We start from the raw sequence: 18,734 nt of genomic DNA, 5'->3' as shown, positions 1-18,734 counted from the left end.
ATTGAGCCCCTCCCCCGGCCCGGAAGCGCCCCGCGCGCTGTGGAAGCGCGCCGGTAGATTTGGCCTAACCCGGCTGCCGTCAGCCAATAGGGCGGTTGTGCGGCCTGTGGCTGGCTCGCCCGCCCGCCGTCCCCGGCCCCGGCCCGGCCCGGCTCTCCATCCCCGCGGGCCGATGGCCGCCTTCCGGCGCTGGAAGGAGCAGCGCCTGGCCCGGGCGGATGAGAGCAGGAAGGGCAGCGTGGACGAGGCCATCGCGGAGCTAGTGCAGCTCCTCAACGGGCAGGAGCGATTCTGCACCACCAGCTCCTGCGCCGGCCGCCTCCTGCTCGCGCAGGCCCCCGCCCCAGTGAGTCCAGCTGCCCGCCCCCGAACCTCTCCCTCGGGCCCGGGGCCGCACCACAGACCCCGGCACGCCCGTGGGGCCGCCTCCCGCTCAAGCCCGCGTGGGGCGAGTGGCTCCCCGGCAGCGGTCCGAGGAAAGGGGGGTGTCATGGTGGGGAGACAGCGCCGAGCGCGCCTCCGCGACCCCGCTCTGGAGCCAAGACACCGACCCCGCAGCCCCCCTTTGAAGCGCCGGGGCTGTCAGTGCTGCTAAGCAGGTTCCGCGCCGCACCTCCTCGCGGATCCCCCTCCACCCCCCGCGGGCACCAGGGCAGCAGTGGGATTCCCTCCTGGCGCCTACTGTTCTCCAGCTGGGGCTCCCGTGAGGTTACAGGGCCAGGAGTCCACCCCATAATAACCCCCACACACATATCGCAAGGCAATGATGAGCTGCCAAAATCTTAACAACCAGTTCTCTCCTCACCCCACGAGGGTGTCGTGGCCCACCCCCCGCCCGCCGGGGACTCCTGCCCCATCCAACTTCCTGCGTTCCTTGACGCCCCCAAACCTGATCCCTGCCCCATCCACCCCGTCCCCAACTGCCCCCAGAACTGGGCAAGAGGGTCTCGTCGGCCACTGTAGCGGGTGCCCACCCCGCCCCTAAGAGCCAGAGGCATCTGCCAGGGGGCAAGGTGGGGAGTCCTGGCATTGCTTACCTGGAGCAGCTCCCAGGAAGCATCCAGCAGGTCCCTCTGGCTCCTAGGGGCAGGGGAGCAGCCGCTGCCCACACTGATCGCATCAAACGTGGCGCCTTAGGCACCGACTCCATGGGTGCTCCGGGCCTGGAGCACCCACAGGGAAAATTTGGTGGCTGCAGAGCACCTACCAGCAGCTCACCTCCCCTCCGCCTCTTCCCCTGAACGGACCATGCTGCTCTGCTTCTCCGCCCCCCTCCCCTGGCTTCCTGCAAATCAGCTGTTCGCGCAGAAAGCCTGAGGGCTGAGAAGCAGACGGCAGCTTCGCACTCAGGCCCAGGGAGGCGAAGGTGAGCTGGGGCAGGGAGCAGTTCCCCTGCGCCACGCCCCCCCCCCCCCCCCCCGATTACCTTCTGCGGTGCGGGCGGCCCTCCTCGTGCCCCCCTACCCCAGCTCAACTCTACCTTCCTGGGCTTGAGCGCGAAGCCGCCGCTTGCTTCTCAGTCCTCCCAGGCTTCCCGCGCAAACAGTTAATTCGCGGGAAGCCGGTGGGGGAGGTGCGGAGAAGCAGAGCGGGGCGGCACGTTCAGGGGAGGAGGCAGAGCGGAGGTGAGCTGTGGCGGGAAGCTGCCGGTGGGTGCTCTGCACCCGTCAAATTTTCCCCATGGGTGCTCCAGTCCCCGAGGACCCACAGAGTCGGCGCCTAAGGCACCACTTTTGGCCGGTTGTTAAATTTAGAGGGACAACCGGTTCTAAAAGGGCTTCTAAATTTAACAACTGGTTCTAGCAACCCGGTGCGAACCGGCTCCAGCTCACCACTGCCCCAAGGTCAAGTGCCCCTGGGCAGGAGGCATGGCCCTTACAACCCACAAGTGGCATGAGGCTTGTGGCTGTCCTGGCCCAGGTTACCCCTAGTTACATGCATGGCTGCTGTAATCTTTTCTGTTCTGCAGATAAGTGGAGATGTTATATCATGTCCCACCCCACCTTTGTCTCTTATCCAGCTTATGAATAGTTTGGGGAATACTACAGTTAAAGTTATTGGTGTTTATAGCAAAATCAACATGGTGTTTATAGCAGCACTAGAGTAGAAGATAATTTTACTGAAAGTATGTGGTCCAGTTCTTCCTCCACCTTATGCTGTAGGAAGACTTGGCATCAGTCCTTGCTCAGTTTCATATGATGATCTCTTTTTCATTGTTGTTGTCTACGTGATGTAAACTAAGAGCACAGAACACTAAGGTATACAAAAGTAAGTAGAATTGAGACAGTACCAGCATCTGACATTTGAATCACATGATCTGTCTAGGTTTTTAATCTGGCAACAAACCATCATTTTGAGATCTGAGCAACACCAAAAATACAGTGTAGTCAGAGTGTTCCTCCCAGAGGACAGAGTTTTAAATTGGCAGTTCTATCCAGATCCTAATATTCTTTAGCCATTGCCAAGCCACTGATAGTTAAGTCTTGACACACTGATTTGTAGTAACGATAATTACAACCAATCTCCTTTAACAAATTATACTACATGACTTTTCATGAACTTAATTTTCATCCTGAACTCTCCACAAATTTATCAAAACCACAAGTTTTATATGCAAAGTGCTGATTAGATTACACAGGAGAACATGCTAGTTTCTTATTTTAAATGTTAGAGATGTAGAATTTTAAGATCCCATAATACAACAGTGCAGCACATCTACAGTTTTGTTGTGGTGTACATCAGTACAAATATCCCAACTGTAAACAGGTCCTCAGATTAGTTGTCTCCAAAACGTAAATACATTTTAATAGAGAACATTCCCAGGGTAAGGTAGTACAGGGAAAGCATATATGACTGCATTTTGTTGCTTCCAATCATGAGATTCACGTTTAGATACATCTAAGTGGATTTTTCGTATTAATAAGTGCGATACCACAAAAGTTCTTCCGAAGAACTTAGAATCATAGAATATCAGGGGTTGGAAGGGACCTCAGGAGGTCATCTAGTCCAACCCCCTGCTCAAAGCAGGACCAATCCCCGACTAAATCATCCCAGCCAGGGCTTTGTCAAGCCTGACCTTAAAAACTTCTAGGGAAGGAGATTCCACCACCTCCCTAGGTAACGCATTCCAGTGTTTCCAGTGTTTAGTGTCCTTGTCGTTTTTTTCTGCAAATACTAGATCACATTGCTATAGCTGAATGTGGGTGAAATCAGAACACTTCTCCATTAATTTTTGGGATTAAATTAAACTACCTGCTTAGCTACTGTTATCTAGGTGTTGTAAATCCTACCTAGATTTGATAGTTAAAAAAAAAAACACATGAAAGTTACATAAATAAATAACATTAAGATTGTTGATATAGTTATGGTTACTGATCAGAAAATATTTCTGTACATCCTTGTGTACCAAGCCAAGAACGCAAAGGACATTTGTTTTTATAACTGCAGTGCTATTTTAATACTTTGTTTTTCATTAGGGTTTCAATGGCTATGAGGTACAGAAGAAAAACTGTTGTTGGCTCATGGTAACGCATCAACTCTGTGCAAAAGAGGATGTGGTAAGATGTCAATAATGTACAATGTTTATGCATAAATACTTACCCTCTCCTCATCCCAACCCTCCAAAAAACACAATTTCAAATAGCAACTAGAAAATAATTTACATTTTTCCTTCATATTACTAGAATGAATATGTTCATTTAAGAGCACAGTTTTGTTATTAGGATAAAATTCTGTCTACATTAGCTGGCGAAACTGTTAGCACCTTTCTAGCAAGAGCATGGTTTAAGTCAGTAATGTGGCTACCTTGCTCAGTGTAAACAGGGCTAGGGTCAAAATTTGTCTCTTTCTTAAAATAGTGAACGAGAGTACAATGTCAGCAGGTTATAAAATCCACCACTTTCAGTGGTTTTTAGTTAGACATTTTGCATGGCTTGCACAAGACCAGCGATTCTACATCAGATTTTTTTTCTCCTAAAATATTAATTTAGTGCTTGTGAAGCCCTTTTCTTATCCATAGAATAAATACAGTCAAGTTTCTGGCAGGTGTGCCTCAATTCTGTATTGAAGGATCAGTTCTTTGGTAAGAATGTATTTTTGCATCCATGACCATTCATTTAATTCTGGCTGTCTCCACTGAGGCAAGCAACACAGATGTCAGCTGTAGAGTGACTGATGTAGACACCTCCAATAGAAAATAGTCTGACACTGTAAACTCACTTTCCATAGACCAGACAGTCTTCAGATGGTAATGTCTTTGTCACTAGCAGTTTAAATTGAATTAATGGTAGTAATGAAACAAAACTTCCTTCTAATAGAAACAGAGGAATTGCCAGACTGAATCATACCTAAGGTATGTCTGCTCAGTATTCTATCTCAGATAATGGCCAGCATCAGATGCTACAGAGGAAGGTGCAAGAACCTCACAGTATGCAAATGCAAGATGATCTGCCTTTTGCATTAGGTTTTATCCTAGTTTCTAATAGTTAGAGATTGTCTGAAGCATGAACTTTAATGTCCCTTATAATTTATCATTAATTATAACTGGATATTCATGTTATCCATATAATAATCTTGTTACCCTTCCTAATCCTTGCAAAAGTTAAATATTCTGAGCTGTGGATATTCTGTCATGCATGATTGATTATCTGGGGGGAGCAGATAAGGAAGCAAACACAAATGGACCTCTGTCCTCTTCATTAAAAGACACGCATGCTTCCTGAAAAAGCATATTTGTTATTTTGTATGCAGCAGAAACTCCATTATGATTTAATTTTATCAACTTTCAGTTGAAGATTGAAACAGCCATGTCTTACAACTACAAATCTGAACTAATGCAAAAAGACAATGGCTCTCTTATGGAGCTTTTTTTAATTAAAATTATATCCTAAAAAAATGTTTTGAAACTTAAAATCAAATCACTTTAAGAAACTGTTGAACAGTTTGAATATTTATGAACTACTTTGTGCTTCCAAAACTGCCTTTTGCTCTCTAAATGCTCCTCTTTACATTGTACCCCATAAAATGAAACTAGTTATTCTGTAAAAAAAAATAAACTGTAAAGACTGCATAACAGTAATATACATACATTTAAACTTTAAAAGCCCCTCTATCTTATTTTTTCTTAGTTTACTTGATATCACCTTCATAGAAATCTCAGCAGCCTCTGATTTGCCATATACTAGGAGTAGGGTCTGAGCTACTAGAGTGTTGCCATTGGCTTTTGCTAGTGGGTACCTTCTCAATTTTTGTATTGACGTCTAGTTGGTAGATATGGTAAAAATGTTTATGCGTCCATTAAAGGTGTGAAAAATCTTTACCTGACTACTTCTTAAATTGTTATATTTTCATAGAATACAAACAAAGTGTGGAAAATTGGGCTGGAAGTCAGGACTCTTGGATTTTGTGGTTTCAGAGTAACAGCCGTGTTAGTCTGTATTCGCAAAAAGAAAAGGAGTACTTGTGGCACCTTAGAGACTAACCAATTTATTTGAGCATGAGCTTTCGTGAGCTACAGCTCACTTCATCGGCTCACTTGTGCTGAGTTTTCAGCAGGCAAGCTACTTAATCCCATTGTGCCTCGATGTGTATCTACCACTTTAAAATGGGAATAGGAAATTTGAGGAGTAATTAATTTTTATAGCTATCTTTAAGATCCTTTGAGGAAAGGTGTGGGGTTTTTTCTTTATAAAACATCCCTTCACAAAAGATTTCTGGGCCTTATTCAACAGGAAGAAAACAATTAAAATGTAATTAAATAGTAAAATTTTAAAATTGCGCAAAGTATTATATAACAATGTCAAAGTGGTGTACAGTTTTTCCTACTGGATTCTGAAAGTAAACCTGCATTGATTTGTCAACCCTATTCTTTGAAGAATATACAGAGGAATATTAGTAGTTATGTTCCTCATTTATAAAACTGCTGTTTGAGGGGGAGTGTTCGAACTAAGATACGCAACTTCAGCTACACTATTCGCATAGCTGAAGTCAAAGTATCTTAGTTCGACTTACCTGGCCGTCCTCATGGCGGCGAGTCGACCATGGTGGCTCCCCTGTCGATTCCGCTTACTCCTCCTGCCGAGGTGGAGTACGGGTGTCCATTCGGGGATCGTTTTATTGCGTCTAGAGGAGACATGATAAATCAGTGCCCGATAGATTGCTCACACCTGCCGGATCGGCGGGTAGTGAAGACGTACCCTTAGAATGCAAGTTTCTTGGAGCAGGATTGTGTAGTGTTCTATGAGACAGTGAGCACACTGTCCATGGTCATTAAATCAACACATGGCAAAACTTTTCTATGTAATTCTTTATTAAACATTACTGTATTTGAAATAAGGGAACTTCTTTCTTTGTCACTTGCATACCTTATCAGTGATAGTCATTCTTTATCAGTTAGTTACAGCAGTTACGCTTTCACTGTTTACTAAGGGTCTCATCCAGCTCCCACTGGGGGTTTAGCCATTGACTCTGTTGGGAGCAGGGCTGGGCCTCAGACTTTGTAGGCTTAATAGGAAATTACTTTCAGTATTTTCTTATTAAATTCTGAGCCTTTTACAGGAAATTGGTGGTCTACAAGCAATAGGGTAAAATCCTTTGGTCACAATTATTTCATTTAGTGAGCATTTCAGTGCAACAGGCAATATAAGTCACTGCGGCCTTGGGGCATCCTAGCATACACAGACCATTTCAGTCAGTATGACTTTCTTGCCCGTTTACTGTCATTGAAAAAACTGTCCTTAGAGTGTCTGCAAAATTACTTAGCCTTGTCAGTGAAACCCTTTAAAAAAGTACACACACCAACGTCGCTTCGTCTGATCACAGTCAATATTAAATTCTGTTGTAATACTTGTCTCTGAGACAAGTCTGTCTACCTTGGCTTCCTAATACATTGAACACTAGTCTACTGTGCTGAAGCAGCCTATTGTTTATATAACTCAGGTAGGTAGAACAGAATTTTCAGACACTGAAAAATCCATGTATAAGCCCAATAAGACTGCTGTGCCCATTTGAAGCCCTGTGGAAACCAGTGGGGCTCATGCAGGCACAGCAGGTAACCTGTATGCGACATAATGCAGGATCGGGGCCAATGGCATCTGGTTTTTAAGAATTCTTGAGTATCCCCAGTTCCCATTGGCTCCACTAGTAGCAGTGGGTGCTTAGCACATCTAAAAATGAGGTCATTTATTTAGGGGCCTAACTTTAGGCACCTATATTTGTAAGATTTATACCTTGATAGCAAGGATAGTTACAGAAAGAGCATGCTACACAAGAACATTTAAATCTTGTTCAATATTCTAAGGGGGAAGATAGGGTTCTCAGCAGTTTTATTTTACACCACTATTACTGGTATCTTGAATAAATTAGAACATAAGAATGGCCCTGCTGGGTCAGACCAAAGGTCCGTCTAGCTCAGAGTCCTGTCTTCCAACAGTGGCCAGTGCCAGATGCCCCAGAAGGAATGAATAGAACAGGTAATCATCAAGTGATCTATCCCCTGTCACTCATTCCCAGCTTCTGGCAAACAGAGGCTAGGGACACCATTCCTGCCCATCCTGACTAATAGCCATTGATGGACCTATCCTCCATAAATTTATCTCGTTCTTTTTTGAACCCTGTTATGGTCTTGGCCTTCACAACATCCTCCGTCAAGGAGTTCCACAGGTTGATCGTGCGCTGTGTGAAGAAATACTTCTTTTATTTGTTTTAAACCTGCTGCCTATTAATTTCATTTGGTGACCCCTGGTTTTTGTGTTATGAGAAGTAGTAAACAGCACTTCCTTATCTACTTTCTCTACCCCAGTCATGATTTTATAGACCTCAATTATATCTCCCCTTAGCCGTCTCTTTTCCAAGCTGAAAAGTCCCAGTCTTATTAATCTCTCCTCATATGGAAGCCATTCTGTACCCCTAATAATTTTTGTTGCCCTTTTCTGAACCTTTTCCAATTCCATTCTATCTTTTTTGAGATGGGGTGACCACATCTGCACACAGTATTCAAGATGTGGGCATATCATGGATTTATATATTGGCAACATGATATTTTTTGTCCTATGATCTATCCCTTTCTTAATTATTCCCAGCATTCTGTTCACTTTTTTGGCTGCCGCTGCACATTGAATGGATGTTTTCAGATAATCGTTGAAATTTTCACAGTTCTCAATTTTAAAAAAGGATTAAAGAAATATTTTCAATTCAGAGGAATCACTGGGCTAGGATGCTAGCCAAAAAAAAATTAAGCATGGTGCAGCAGCTCAATTTTTTCCCCTAAATATAAGTATAGCAAATTGGTAGCTACTAGTATTTTCATTAAAGATGCTCATGGGATGTGGGGGAGGCAAGTCAATTAGATATAAGAACACTCGATAAGAACAAAAAAGTTAGAACATTATATAGTAGTAAACTATGGTGTAAACTGCAATGAATCATGTAACTGTTTCAGTGCAGCCTTTATAAACTAAAACCAATAATCTCACTCCTTACGTTTATTTTACATAAACATAGCATACAATAATAAATCATAACTGTGTACTATGCCGCGTCCGCAGGTTCCGCCGATCGTGGTTCCCACTGGCTGCGGTTCGCTGCTGCAGGCCAATGGGGGCTGCGGGAAGCGGCGCGGGTCGAGGGACGTACCGGCCACCACTTCCCGCAGCCCCCATTGGCCTGCAGCAGCGAACCGTGGCCACTAGGAGCCGTGATCGGCTGAACCTGCGGACGGGCAGGTAAACAAACCGGCCCGGCCCGTCAGAGGCTTTCCCTGAACAAGAAGCCCAAGTTTGGGAAACACTGTTTTTGAGTATTAAAGCTATATAACTGTTTGTTACCTATTTTTTGCCCTTGGTGTGCCTTATGAGTTTAACTTCAGTTTATAAATCCTTTTATTTTATCTTATTTTAACATCATAGAAGTAGTATAATGAGTCATTTTTGAAACGTAGATTAAAATAAGGTCAAGTAGTTCAGGCCACAAGTTCAACCTATTTTACCTTTTTAAGAGGAATGTACTTCAATATCAACATGTCCCTGATCATATCCAATCATGTAAGAAATCAAAAACAAACTATAACTGAATAGTAGTAATATTTTGTGCTCTCAAGGTTCCTCTGCTGACTGCAGTAAAACAGTACTCTCTGTACTGTGCTGACATCATTGGGGTTTTTTATGTCCAAAATGATCAAACAGGGAAGCAAATAATTTTTTTTTAAAAGTCTAGGTCCAGTAGAAATTCATGGCAAGAGAATCAGTTTAATACTTACAAATCAGCAGAGATCCTGAACATTATGAGCAATGGGAAATTTAAAGCAATTAAATAGTAACAAACATGATTGTTTAAGCCAAATCATTCCTGGTGTTTTTAAAACATTTCATAAACTAGCTATTTTATTATGAAATGTTAATAGTAACAGTTCGCCTTTGTAGTATTAATATATTAATGTTCATTGCATTTTCCAGATGACAGCATTGCAGAAAGCCACTGGTGACACTGTATTCAAATTTGAACCATTCATTCTTCATGTGCAGTGTCAAGAGTTGCAGGATGCACAGCTTCTGGTAAAATTAGATCAACAATGTTGTATTGTTTTGTTTACATTTGTTGCTGCATAAGTAAAAATGTTGGCACCTGAATATCTTAACACTCAGAAATAGTCTCAGGAGCAATGTATGTTTAATAACTGAAGTAGTAAAAGTATGTTGATGGAGAAAATAAGGATTAAGATTCTTTCTGCAGATTTTGCTGTGCTTTCTAGAAAATAAAGTCACTTAAATGCACTTCAGTCTTCTAGCTGAGGCAGATTGGCTTGAGAGAGCCTGAATTATCTGTGTTGCTTTCCCTGGCCCATGGCAGTGTTCTTTAGAAATTAGTTCACTACAGACTGGGACCATTTGCTCCCAGACCTCAGCTAAGTGGATAATGCTGTGCCTTCTCTGCCTTTCAAAAGGGGCTTTGTAGGCCGGTACAGGATAATTTTGTTCCTCATCTTCACCCTGCCTTGGTTCATATAGAGAAGGAAATCTTTTCTTTCTACAAACTTTGCTGAGTTCTGCAGAATTTACATCTAAGAACATATCCATCCCACGATTGTCTTCTTTGACTAGCAGCTATTTGAACTGGAAAAATATAGTGCCAAAAGAGGTATGAACTTCCCCCTTTGTCTTGATGGAATGGGTCAGGGCTGAAACCACCATCTGTCTTTGTCACTGAAATTTAATTTAAAAGTATTTTGTTACAGTATTAGCATCTGATCCTGTAAACACTTACTAGTGATTGTGGCTCTTAATGCAGTCAGTTGGGACTATGCCTTTACGGTTTTGCAAAATTGGGACCTTAACTTGCAATATAATCCACAGTAAGCTTTCAATCTGACAAAATATGTATGAACTGCTATTTAAAATGTTTTTGTTTCACAGCACTCGGTGGCTATAGATTCTGGATTCAGGAACTCTGGTATTACAGTTGGCAGAAGAGGTAAAATTATGATGGTATGCACTATTTTTCTACTCTGCTATAGAATTTAGCAATTATTCATTAACATGAGCACATTTTTAAGTATGTGGGAGATTTGAATAATAATTTTTAAATGACACTTTCCTGACATGGCATATCACTCTGCTCACAAAGAAATACAACCAGATCTTTTCAGGTGGTTTTCCTGTAATGAATGCACCTACGTTTTAGAGCTAGTATCTTCTAATGTAATTCAAATGAATACATCTATGTGTACCTCTAGGCTGTCCGGAGTACTCATTGCTTAGAAGTTCCATTAAGTCACATGGGGCAATTGATGGTCACTGAAGAATATGTTGACTTTCTGGTACAGATAGCTAATCGGAAGATGGAAGAAAACATGAAGAGGATTGACAGGTTTGTTAGATTATATGCATCCTGTGTCACTACATCTAAATCCAGAGAAGTGTAAACTTTTTCTGCTAAACAGTAGACCAGGAAGATCAGCCTAAAAAAATAATAGTAAAACAGATTGAAAATCTGACCTCAGAGGGTTTGGGGTTTTTTAAATTATGGATGACCCTAGAGGATCATTTAACCATATATAAACAACAGTATCAGGTAGTGGAGAGTAGATTTGTTACAGAGCTTTTAAAAAAGTCCATACAGGACTTCCAATTGTTGCTCCAGATATATGGCATGAATAGCACATTGAGTTCTAGTCTCACATTATTAACTTCCACTGCTGCATCTTCATGTGGGGTTTGTGTTTGATTAGATTTTAGCATGTTTAAGGACAGGAGATTCACCTTTTGATGAAGCCAGGAATATCTCATTTTAATCTACCGGAATTACACATAATTTCCTGAGTATTCAGATTAGAATGCACCCTTTAACGTTGCTGTACAAAGTTCAGACTACGGTTCCCAAACTGTGGTCTTTGGAACACTTACTGGTGACTAGTTACATAGTACTGGCTTTTCTACTCATTTCCAGTTGTGAGAAACAGAACAGAGAGGGTGGGCAGAAGAAATAAAGAGCAAAAGGATACAGGACAAAATACTTAATTGCACCAAGGACAGTTAAACGTGTATAGATATTTTCTTAATATTTTTCTGAATTAATTGCTGTAGTTGCCACAGGGATGTTAAAGTAATTGCAAATAGGAGTGGTGATGGTGCATCTGATTATGAATAGGATTGACTATTAGACACTATTAAGATGTGATGCAAAACCGTAAAAGTGTTTGAGATCATCTGTTGTATAGTTTTAGCAGTATGAATGGGACTATCATTATACATAGGGCATAACTGTCAATTAGATTCCTAGAAGGTCAGAGATTAGAGAACTGACAGAGCATGCCCAGAACATACGTGCTGGTATCCCTGAGTCCCCCTCACAATACCGATCAGGTCTGCCTTTGGATTTTATTAAAATTCTATGAAACGTTATACACGACATTTTATGTTGCCAAAGTGTTAATGTTCTGTTTGCAGAACTTAAGTAAACGTATTTGCTCCTTTCCAGGTTTTACAAGTGCCTACAGTTAGCTTTGAAAAGTGAACTCAGCATGAGTAACTCACCTCATGGGATGATACAGAAGATTCATTCTGTGTACACTCACAGAAGAAAAAGAAAACAAGATAAAGAGCCTGGCTTGTGCACCTCTTCAGAGAATAAGGAAGAGTCAAAAACAGAAGATGACCCAGAAACCAATCTCAGTTTTTTTTTCTGAAATCTATTGATACAGGATACCTACTTTCTAATATAGGTGTAGTTAACACAGATTGCTAGCTTTAGTGATACTTCTCTTGTACTGCTCTTTATAAGAGCTATTTACACTGCTGTGCTCAAGGAAGTTATGCTGTCTTGAAAGTTTACGCTGGAGACAGTGTTCACTTAACCAAGCATTTCAGTGTAACAGAATTATGAAATGTCCTTTAATTTGCATAAAAACACCACAGAAGCATGGAGAACAGAAGTACATGGACTTCTTAAAAATTATGAAATATTTATTAACAGTGGACAGAACAGCTAACAGTTTTAATGTGTACATAGGTATACCTCAAACCGTGTTTGATACGTCTCTATAATAAAAGATTGATTTACTGTATGTATTTTCCTTATTTAAAATACCAAACACAAGATTCGCAAAAAGAAAAGGAGTACTTGTGGCACCTTAGAGAATGCCACAAGTACTCCTTTTCTTTTTGCGAATACAGACTAACACGGCTGTTACTCTGAAACCAAACACAAGATTAAGTCTATGCATTTGAAAACACTACCTCTACTAAAGTGTTTGTTTTTTGTACTTCCCTCTTCACTTCCTATTGATATAAGTACTCTCCCGGAGGTTTCTTCTTGGAGAAAAAGCTTTTGTATATTACTAAAATCAATCCAGTAGCACCAGAGATTAATTTAATCCATTGGAGCAGATTTAGTGCTGGGTGCAGCAAAGCAGGATGCTATCAGGGAGTCTTGCAGTTCCTGATCTGCATTTGCCTTGGCACAAGTTAAAGCAACCTGGGGGCTGCTGTAATAGACAGTAATGAACTTTCTGAGTTATATGTAGGCTATTAACATATACTTAATATTTAAATAAAAATATAGAGATTCTTGGGCTACTACAATTCACATGCTCATACGTTTGACCACGGGGGGAAAAAGTAGTGGTTTGTTTTTCATGAAGCTATAGTGAATTAGTTGATAATTGAAGAAACAATGAATTCTGAGTTATTTCTTCTGTTATGAAACTTAGTCAATGGTTTCTAACTACCATGTCAGGAGAGCTGTGCTAAGGAAATTGTTTATTTTGGGGATAGTAGTGCTCTGATAGTAGTGCTCTAGTTAAGGAGTTCTCGTTTGCGTTACATAAATCTGGTCTTCAGGGAATTTTAATTCTACTGGAAAAGTGTGCTAACTGAAATTTGTTATATGAGGGATTGGTCTGGGGGGAAATGTAGGGGATCTTTTATAGATTTAAAAATAAGTCGATTGGGGTGTGTTTCCAGTATCAGGAATGCCAAGAAAAATAGCTTGTCAGGGTTCCTCCCCCACTCTGAACGGTAGGGTACAGATGTGGGGACTTGCATGAAAACCTCCTAAGCTTGTCTTTACCAGCTTTGGTCAAAAACTTCCCCAAGGTACAAAATATTCCACCCTTTGTCCTTGGATTGGCTGCTACCACCACCAAACAAATACTGGTTACTGGGGAAGAGCTGTTTGGAAAAATCTTTCCCCCCAAAATACTTCCCAAAACCTTGCACCCCACTTCCTGGACAAGGTTTGGTAAAAAGCCTCACCAATTTGCCTAGGTGACTACAGACCCAGACCCTTGGATCTTAAGAACAATGAACAATCCTCCCAACACTTGCACCCCCCTCTTTCCTGGGAAATGTTGGATAAAAAGCCTCACCAATTTGCATAGGTGACCACAGACCCAAACCCTTGGATCTGAGAACAATGAAAAAGCATTCAGTTTTCTTACAAGGAGACTTCTAATAGAAATAGGAGTAAATAGAAGTAAAGAAATCCCCTCTGTAAAATCAGGATGGTAGATACCTTACAGGGTAATTAGATTCAAAACATAGAGAATCCCTCTAGGCAAAACCTTAAGTTACAAAAAAGATACACAGACAGAAATAGTTATTCTATTCAGCACAATTCTTTTCTCAGCCATTTAAAGAAATCATAATCTAACACATACCTAGCTAGATTACTTACTAAAAGTTCTAAGACTCTATCCCCAACAAAAGCAGCATATAGACAAAGACCCTCTGTTTCTCTCCCTCCTCCCAGCTTTTGAAAGTATCTTGTCTCCTCACTGGTCATTTTGGTCAGGTGCTAGCGAGGTTACCTTTAGCTTCTTAACCCTTTACAGGTGAGAGGAGTTTTCCTCTGGCCAGGAGGGATTTTAAAGGGGTTTACCCTTCCCTTTATATTTATGACATAGCTATGGACCTTTGTATCTATGTTTGTGCTTCTCTAACTAAACTTTACTCAGCTCCACAGCTATGCATTATATAAACCCAATGTCCAGTCACTAAAAATAATGCTGATCCACCACCTGCTTCTGGAGTGGGGAAAAGACGAACCAGCCAGTTACCAGCCTTCTTGTAAGAGGACTGCCCTTGATCATTCTTTGGGGCTACCAGATGAGATGTCAGTTGGCTTAGTGCTGTCCTTAGAAGTTGATTGCATGCAGAAATAGCACCTCCTTTTTGGCAAGGTCTATAGCTTTTTTGCTGTTTTCATCCCCTCTGGGGGGAAAACTAGGCAGGTAGGATTTTGATATCAGAGATTTGACAGGACCCAGAGCATCGCTTTTATTATTTCTTTAAGGCAGTGGTTATCACACGTTTTAGGCTGTGTACCCCTTTCCACATAATGTAGTCTACCGCATACCCTCATCTGAGCTAGGGTCATAATATACCTATGAGTAGATTTCCAAGTCTTGCTAAATAAAATGTGTTGTCTACCATTACAGGATTTTTCTTGCCTACTTCCCGACAAGAGCTCATGTACCCCAGTTTGAAAACCACTGCTTTAAGTCATTGCATAATTATGAGAGGTCCCAGAAAAATAGCACCAGAGACTGAAGTTCATAGAAGTATACCCGGACTGATATTCATTTATTAGCAGCTGTCCAGACTTCAGCAGGCAGCTCCAGTTCACCTCAAACTTTACCTGGATGGGAATGGATGTGTGTTTTAGCAGCTCCATGAGCCAATTGTGGCAGGGGGGTGGGGCAGTGTATGTCCCAGAAAACTAAATTTGTTAGTCTCTAAGGTGCTACAAGTACTCCTTTTCTGTGGGGAGGGAGAGCTGCTAGTGAGGTAGGGGCAGTGGCATCCCCACTGCCCCAGGGAGGGATGTGGAGAAGAGTGGCAGCCCCACAAATCCCACTGCACTGGAAAAGAGTGGCAACAGCCCCACAGTGGATATTGTGTGTGAGTGGAAATGGTGGCAAAAGCCCAAGAGATCACTGCAGCTGGGGGGTTGAGGCAGGGGCGAGGTGGCGGCAGCTCCACAGAGAAAGGGTAGGACAGCACCCCTACAGCATCCTCTGTGCTGGGGACAGAGTACTCTTTCGCTAGATAAGCCACTTCTATCCATGTAGTAGTTATGCATCAGTTGTCTTCTGCCTCAGGCATTCAACATGCTAATATTTATACAAATCTTTGTTTCCATGCTGCAGCACAACTGCATTTCTTCTTTGAAGTGAGGTAAATGCAGTCCAGCATGTTCTAGCAATTAGCAGAAACAGCTGCTTCAGTAAGATGGGATATGTTCATGAATTCACATAGCTGGTGACTGGAGAGAAATCTGCAGTAGAGAGATTAGGTAAACTGCGTACCACCACGTTTAGATTTATACAACAGGCCACTAGGTGGTAGGGTGCTACACCCAGTCAACACAGTGAACAGTGTTTCAGCTTTAGGATTTAGATGAAGTTTTATTTGCTTATGTGGCTAATTTGTGCCTAAACATGTTTGGTTTTTTTCCTTTTTTTTTTTTTTTTTAAAAAAGGGTCTTTGGAAAATGGCTTTGCACTCGGTTTATTCAGAATGTTGTGAAAACCATGACCACTTTCTGAATTAAATGAAATTTCTAAAATGAAAAACCTAAAATGCCATCTAGTCAGTTTGGGTGTATCCAGTCAGTGAACATGCAGAGTTTCCACGTGCTTTAAAACAGACATTTTGTACAAATATCACCTTCTTGCAGGACTATTTGAAAGACAAAATAAAGAACTGAAAAAGATGGGATACAACTAACCCATATCAGACTTTAATCCCTAGCCCAAAGATTTGTATACACCTGAGAATCCTTGGGGGGCTATTTGCAGAACGCAGTGTATCTTGTGAGTTACAAGTCTTTGCTCATAACTGCACAGTCATGCAGTGTGTTTGTATTAGAAACATACACTTAAAAGGGTTTTCGTGTTATATGTTGTACATTAAAAGTACTTCAGCCTGGGCACATGTGTTGAGAGGAGGAAGGTAAATGCTTTTATAGCAATGAAGTATTCCCCACAACTATTTTATTGCTGAGAAAAATACTGTTTTCATGACTTTCATTTTTAAATGGTATAGGCACTGCCAGTAACAGCACAACCGCAACACTTTAGTGTAGTTAGTACGGTGCTTTGAAGGCTTTTACAAAAAGCGATTGGTGTTCAGAGATCATTGTGGCACAATCTACATTCCTCTCAAATAAGCTCTTCTGAAAAATCTATTCTATATCACTGCCCAGAGCTTGGTGAGGTTTAGCCATATTTTACCCTCTCAAGTGTACACGTCTGGAACCCAATTATTCCAGTCTGTTGGAAACATCCTATAAGAAGACCCTACAAAGACAGCTAGTTTAAAGCAGGGTGCCGGGTTGTGAATGAGAGCAGGATTTGGGTTGGTATGTTAGCCGTTGTCCAAAATCTTGCACTATTTTTACAGAGCTCTTTTGTCTTTACAAATTCTCTTGAGATGACATTTACCCCATGTACAGGGCCCATAAAAACCTCTCCGAATGATTTATAGTCCTGATACAGTTATGCATATGGAGCATCTAGTCAGGGGATTTGGGCAACCCCCCCACCAACACAGAGGGCTTGAATGGAGGCAAGCTAAAGGAGGGGATATTGGGAGATCTGCCACCACATAGGGGACAGAGAGGGGCCGAGGTCACTATTCTAATTGCTGTCTGGGAGGGCTGCACTATAGGCCTATAGTTTGCTTGTATATTGGGGAATGGATTCTGTTACCCCAAACCTCAGTGGAGTTCCATTAATAGGTTGAGGTTTGATGAGCTGTATTTTATTGACAACTTGTATAGTAATTTCTGCTGTATTTCGAATGCAGTTTGTCCAGCTTCTGCGTACACACCCCTGTGAACAGACTTAAAAGTAGTTTGAGGCAACTGAATAGATTATGGAGGAAAATCATCTGAGGGTCCCTGGGGAGGAAGGGAAGTCCTTGATGTGCAACTAAAGAGTCCTAAAATTGGTAAATTTTTAATATTTTTAAAAACTTCTAGCTAATTTTTAGTCAAAGGACAATTTCAGCCTAATATCTTGTACTTTCCAGTTTGCATAGTTGATTAGTTAAAATAAATAAATGTTTTCTATGAGTGTTGCATTTGCTTTATGACTTACATATGTTTTGCGGGAGTTGATATATTTATCCCCTCCTCTAGTTTATTTTCTGCTTGTTGCCTGAAACTTTTAAGCCCACATACCAAAAGTCACATCATGCCATCAATTTTCAATCAGAACCAAAGCACTTGCCAGTTCTGCCTGAAAATACATTGCATGATATGAGCCCAATCCTGCAAATCCTTATGTATGCAAGTAACTTCATTAATGTTATAAACACCAAAGGAACTTTTCATGTGAATAAAGGTACTCACATGTGCAAATGTTTTCCTTACATAAGTAAGACAGTTTCCTCTCCCCTCTACTACTTTAGTCTTAATATTAAAAGTAAATCAGTTTACTGAAATTGAAAAGCTAATTGCAATTAATTTAAAGTGAAATAAATATTTTAAAATGAGGTTAAAATACTAATAATTATAGGATATCTTAGCAGTTCTCAATTTTCACTCCTAATAAAGCATTAAGCATTTTTGGCTTGGGTTTCTGTCAGGCTTTATGTATTTCTTAGCACTGCGATAATCATTTAAAATTTAGTCTTGATCATAAAAATTATTTACTGCTATTAAATATATCATACATTATATTTTTGGAAGGTCTCCAGCAGGGTTTGCTGCTGGAAATATACAATCACTGATGTAATGCAAAATTTAGTTTTATATAACATGATATTAAAGAAGAAGAGTCTAACTTTTGTCTTGTTTTCCAGGAGCTGAAAATAATTCCAGTGCAGCTTCTTGTACCTTTTTAAAGGGTATTAATTGAAAGGGTATTTGATTACAAAAATAAAACATCAGACTCAAGCAGAAAAGTGAACAATTTTTGGCTTGCAAAATGGTGAAAAATTCTCCCAGATACCCATTCCATCTGTTTAAATACATTTTAACAAAAAACCCTATAGAAATTACTGTCTCAACTGCACTAACTCTAGTGGGATATCAACACACAAATTCCTGTAAATTAAAGTAATAGTATATTCTGTTTTCAAAGCAGAGCGAAGAAAAGCAAATCCCAATATGCAGAATAAAATCAGATGCATAATTTCATTCTGGTGCTGTTTACTTACTGTAACTGATTGGGACAGATACACAAAATATGCTACTTCTGACACTATTTTGTACTGTAAATACTTGCTTTGCTGTTA

The 18,734-nt window shown here is 41.1% G+C and overlaps 1 protein-coding gene across 2 annotated transcripts; it reads left to right on the top strand.

Moving 5' to 3' along the window:
- Window positions 1-43: 43 nt before the first annotated feature.
- Window positions 44-12,556, top strand: TYW3 (tRNA-yW synthesizing protein 3 homolog). Of its 2 annotated transcripts, XM_073357341.2 has the most exons (6): window positions 49-346; window positions 3,477-3,557; window positions 9,450-9,548; window positions 10,407-10,478; window positions 10,727-10,860; window positions 11,971-12,556. In XM_073357341.2, the coding sequence occupies exons 1-6, from the start codon at window positions 173-175 to the stop codon at window positions 12,176-12,178; spliced, it is 768 nt and encodes a 255-aa protein (XP_073213442.1). In that variant the 5' UTR covers window positions 49-172; the 3' UTR covers window positions 12,179-12,556. The 2 variants fall into 2 exon arrangements, with proteins under 2 accessions (XP_073213443.1, XP_073213442.1); XM_073357342.2 differs by lacking the exon at window positions 9,450-9,548 and having other exon boundaries at window positions 44-346.
- The last annotated feature ends 6,178 nt before the right edge of the window (window positions 12,557-18,734 follow it).

Source organism: Lepidochelys kempii, chromosome 8, assembly GCF_965140285.1.
Source record: "Lepidochelys kempii isolate rLepKem1 chromosome 8, rLepKem1.hap1, whole genome shotgun sequence".
Taxonomy (NCBI): domain Eukaryota; kingdom Metazoa; phylum Chordata; order Testudines; family Cheloniidae; genus Lepidochelys; species Lepidochelys kempii.
Note: the sequence above shows the minus strand (reverse complement) of the source record. Positions and strands in the feature narration are given on the sequence as shown.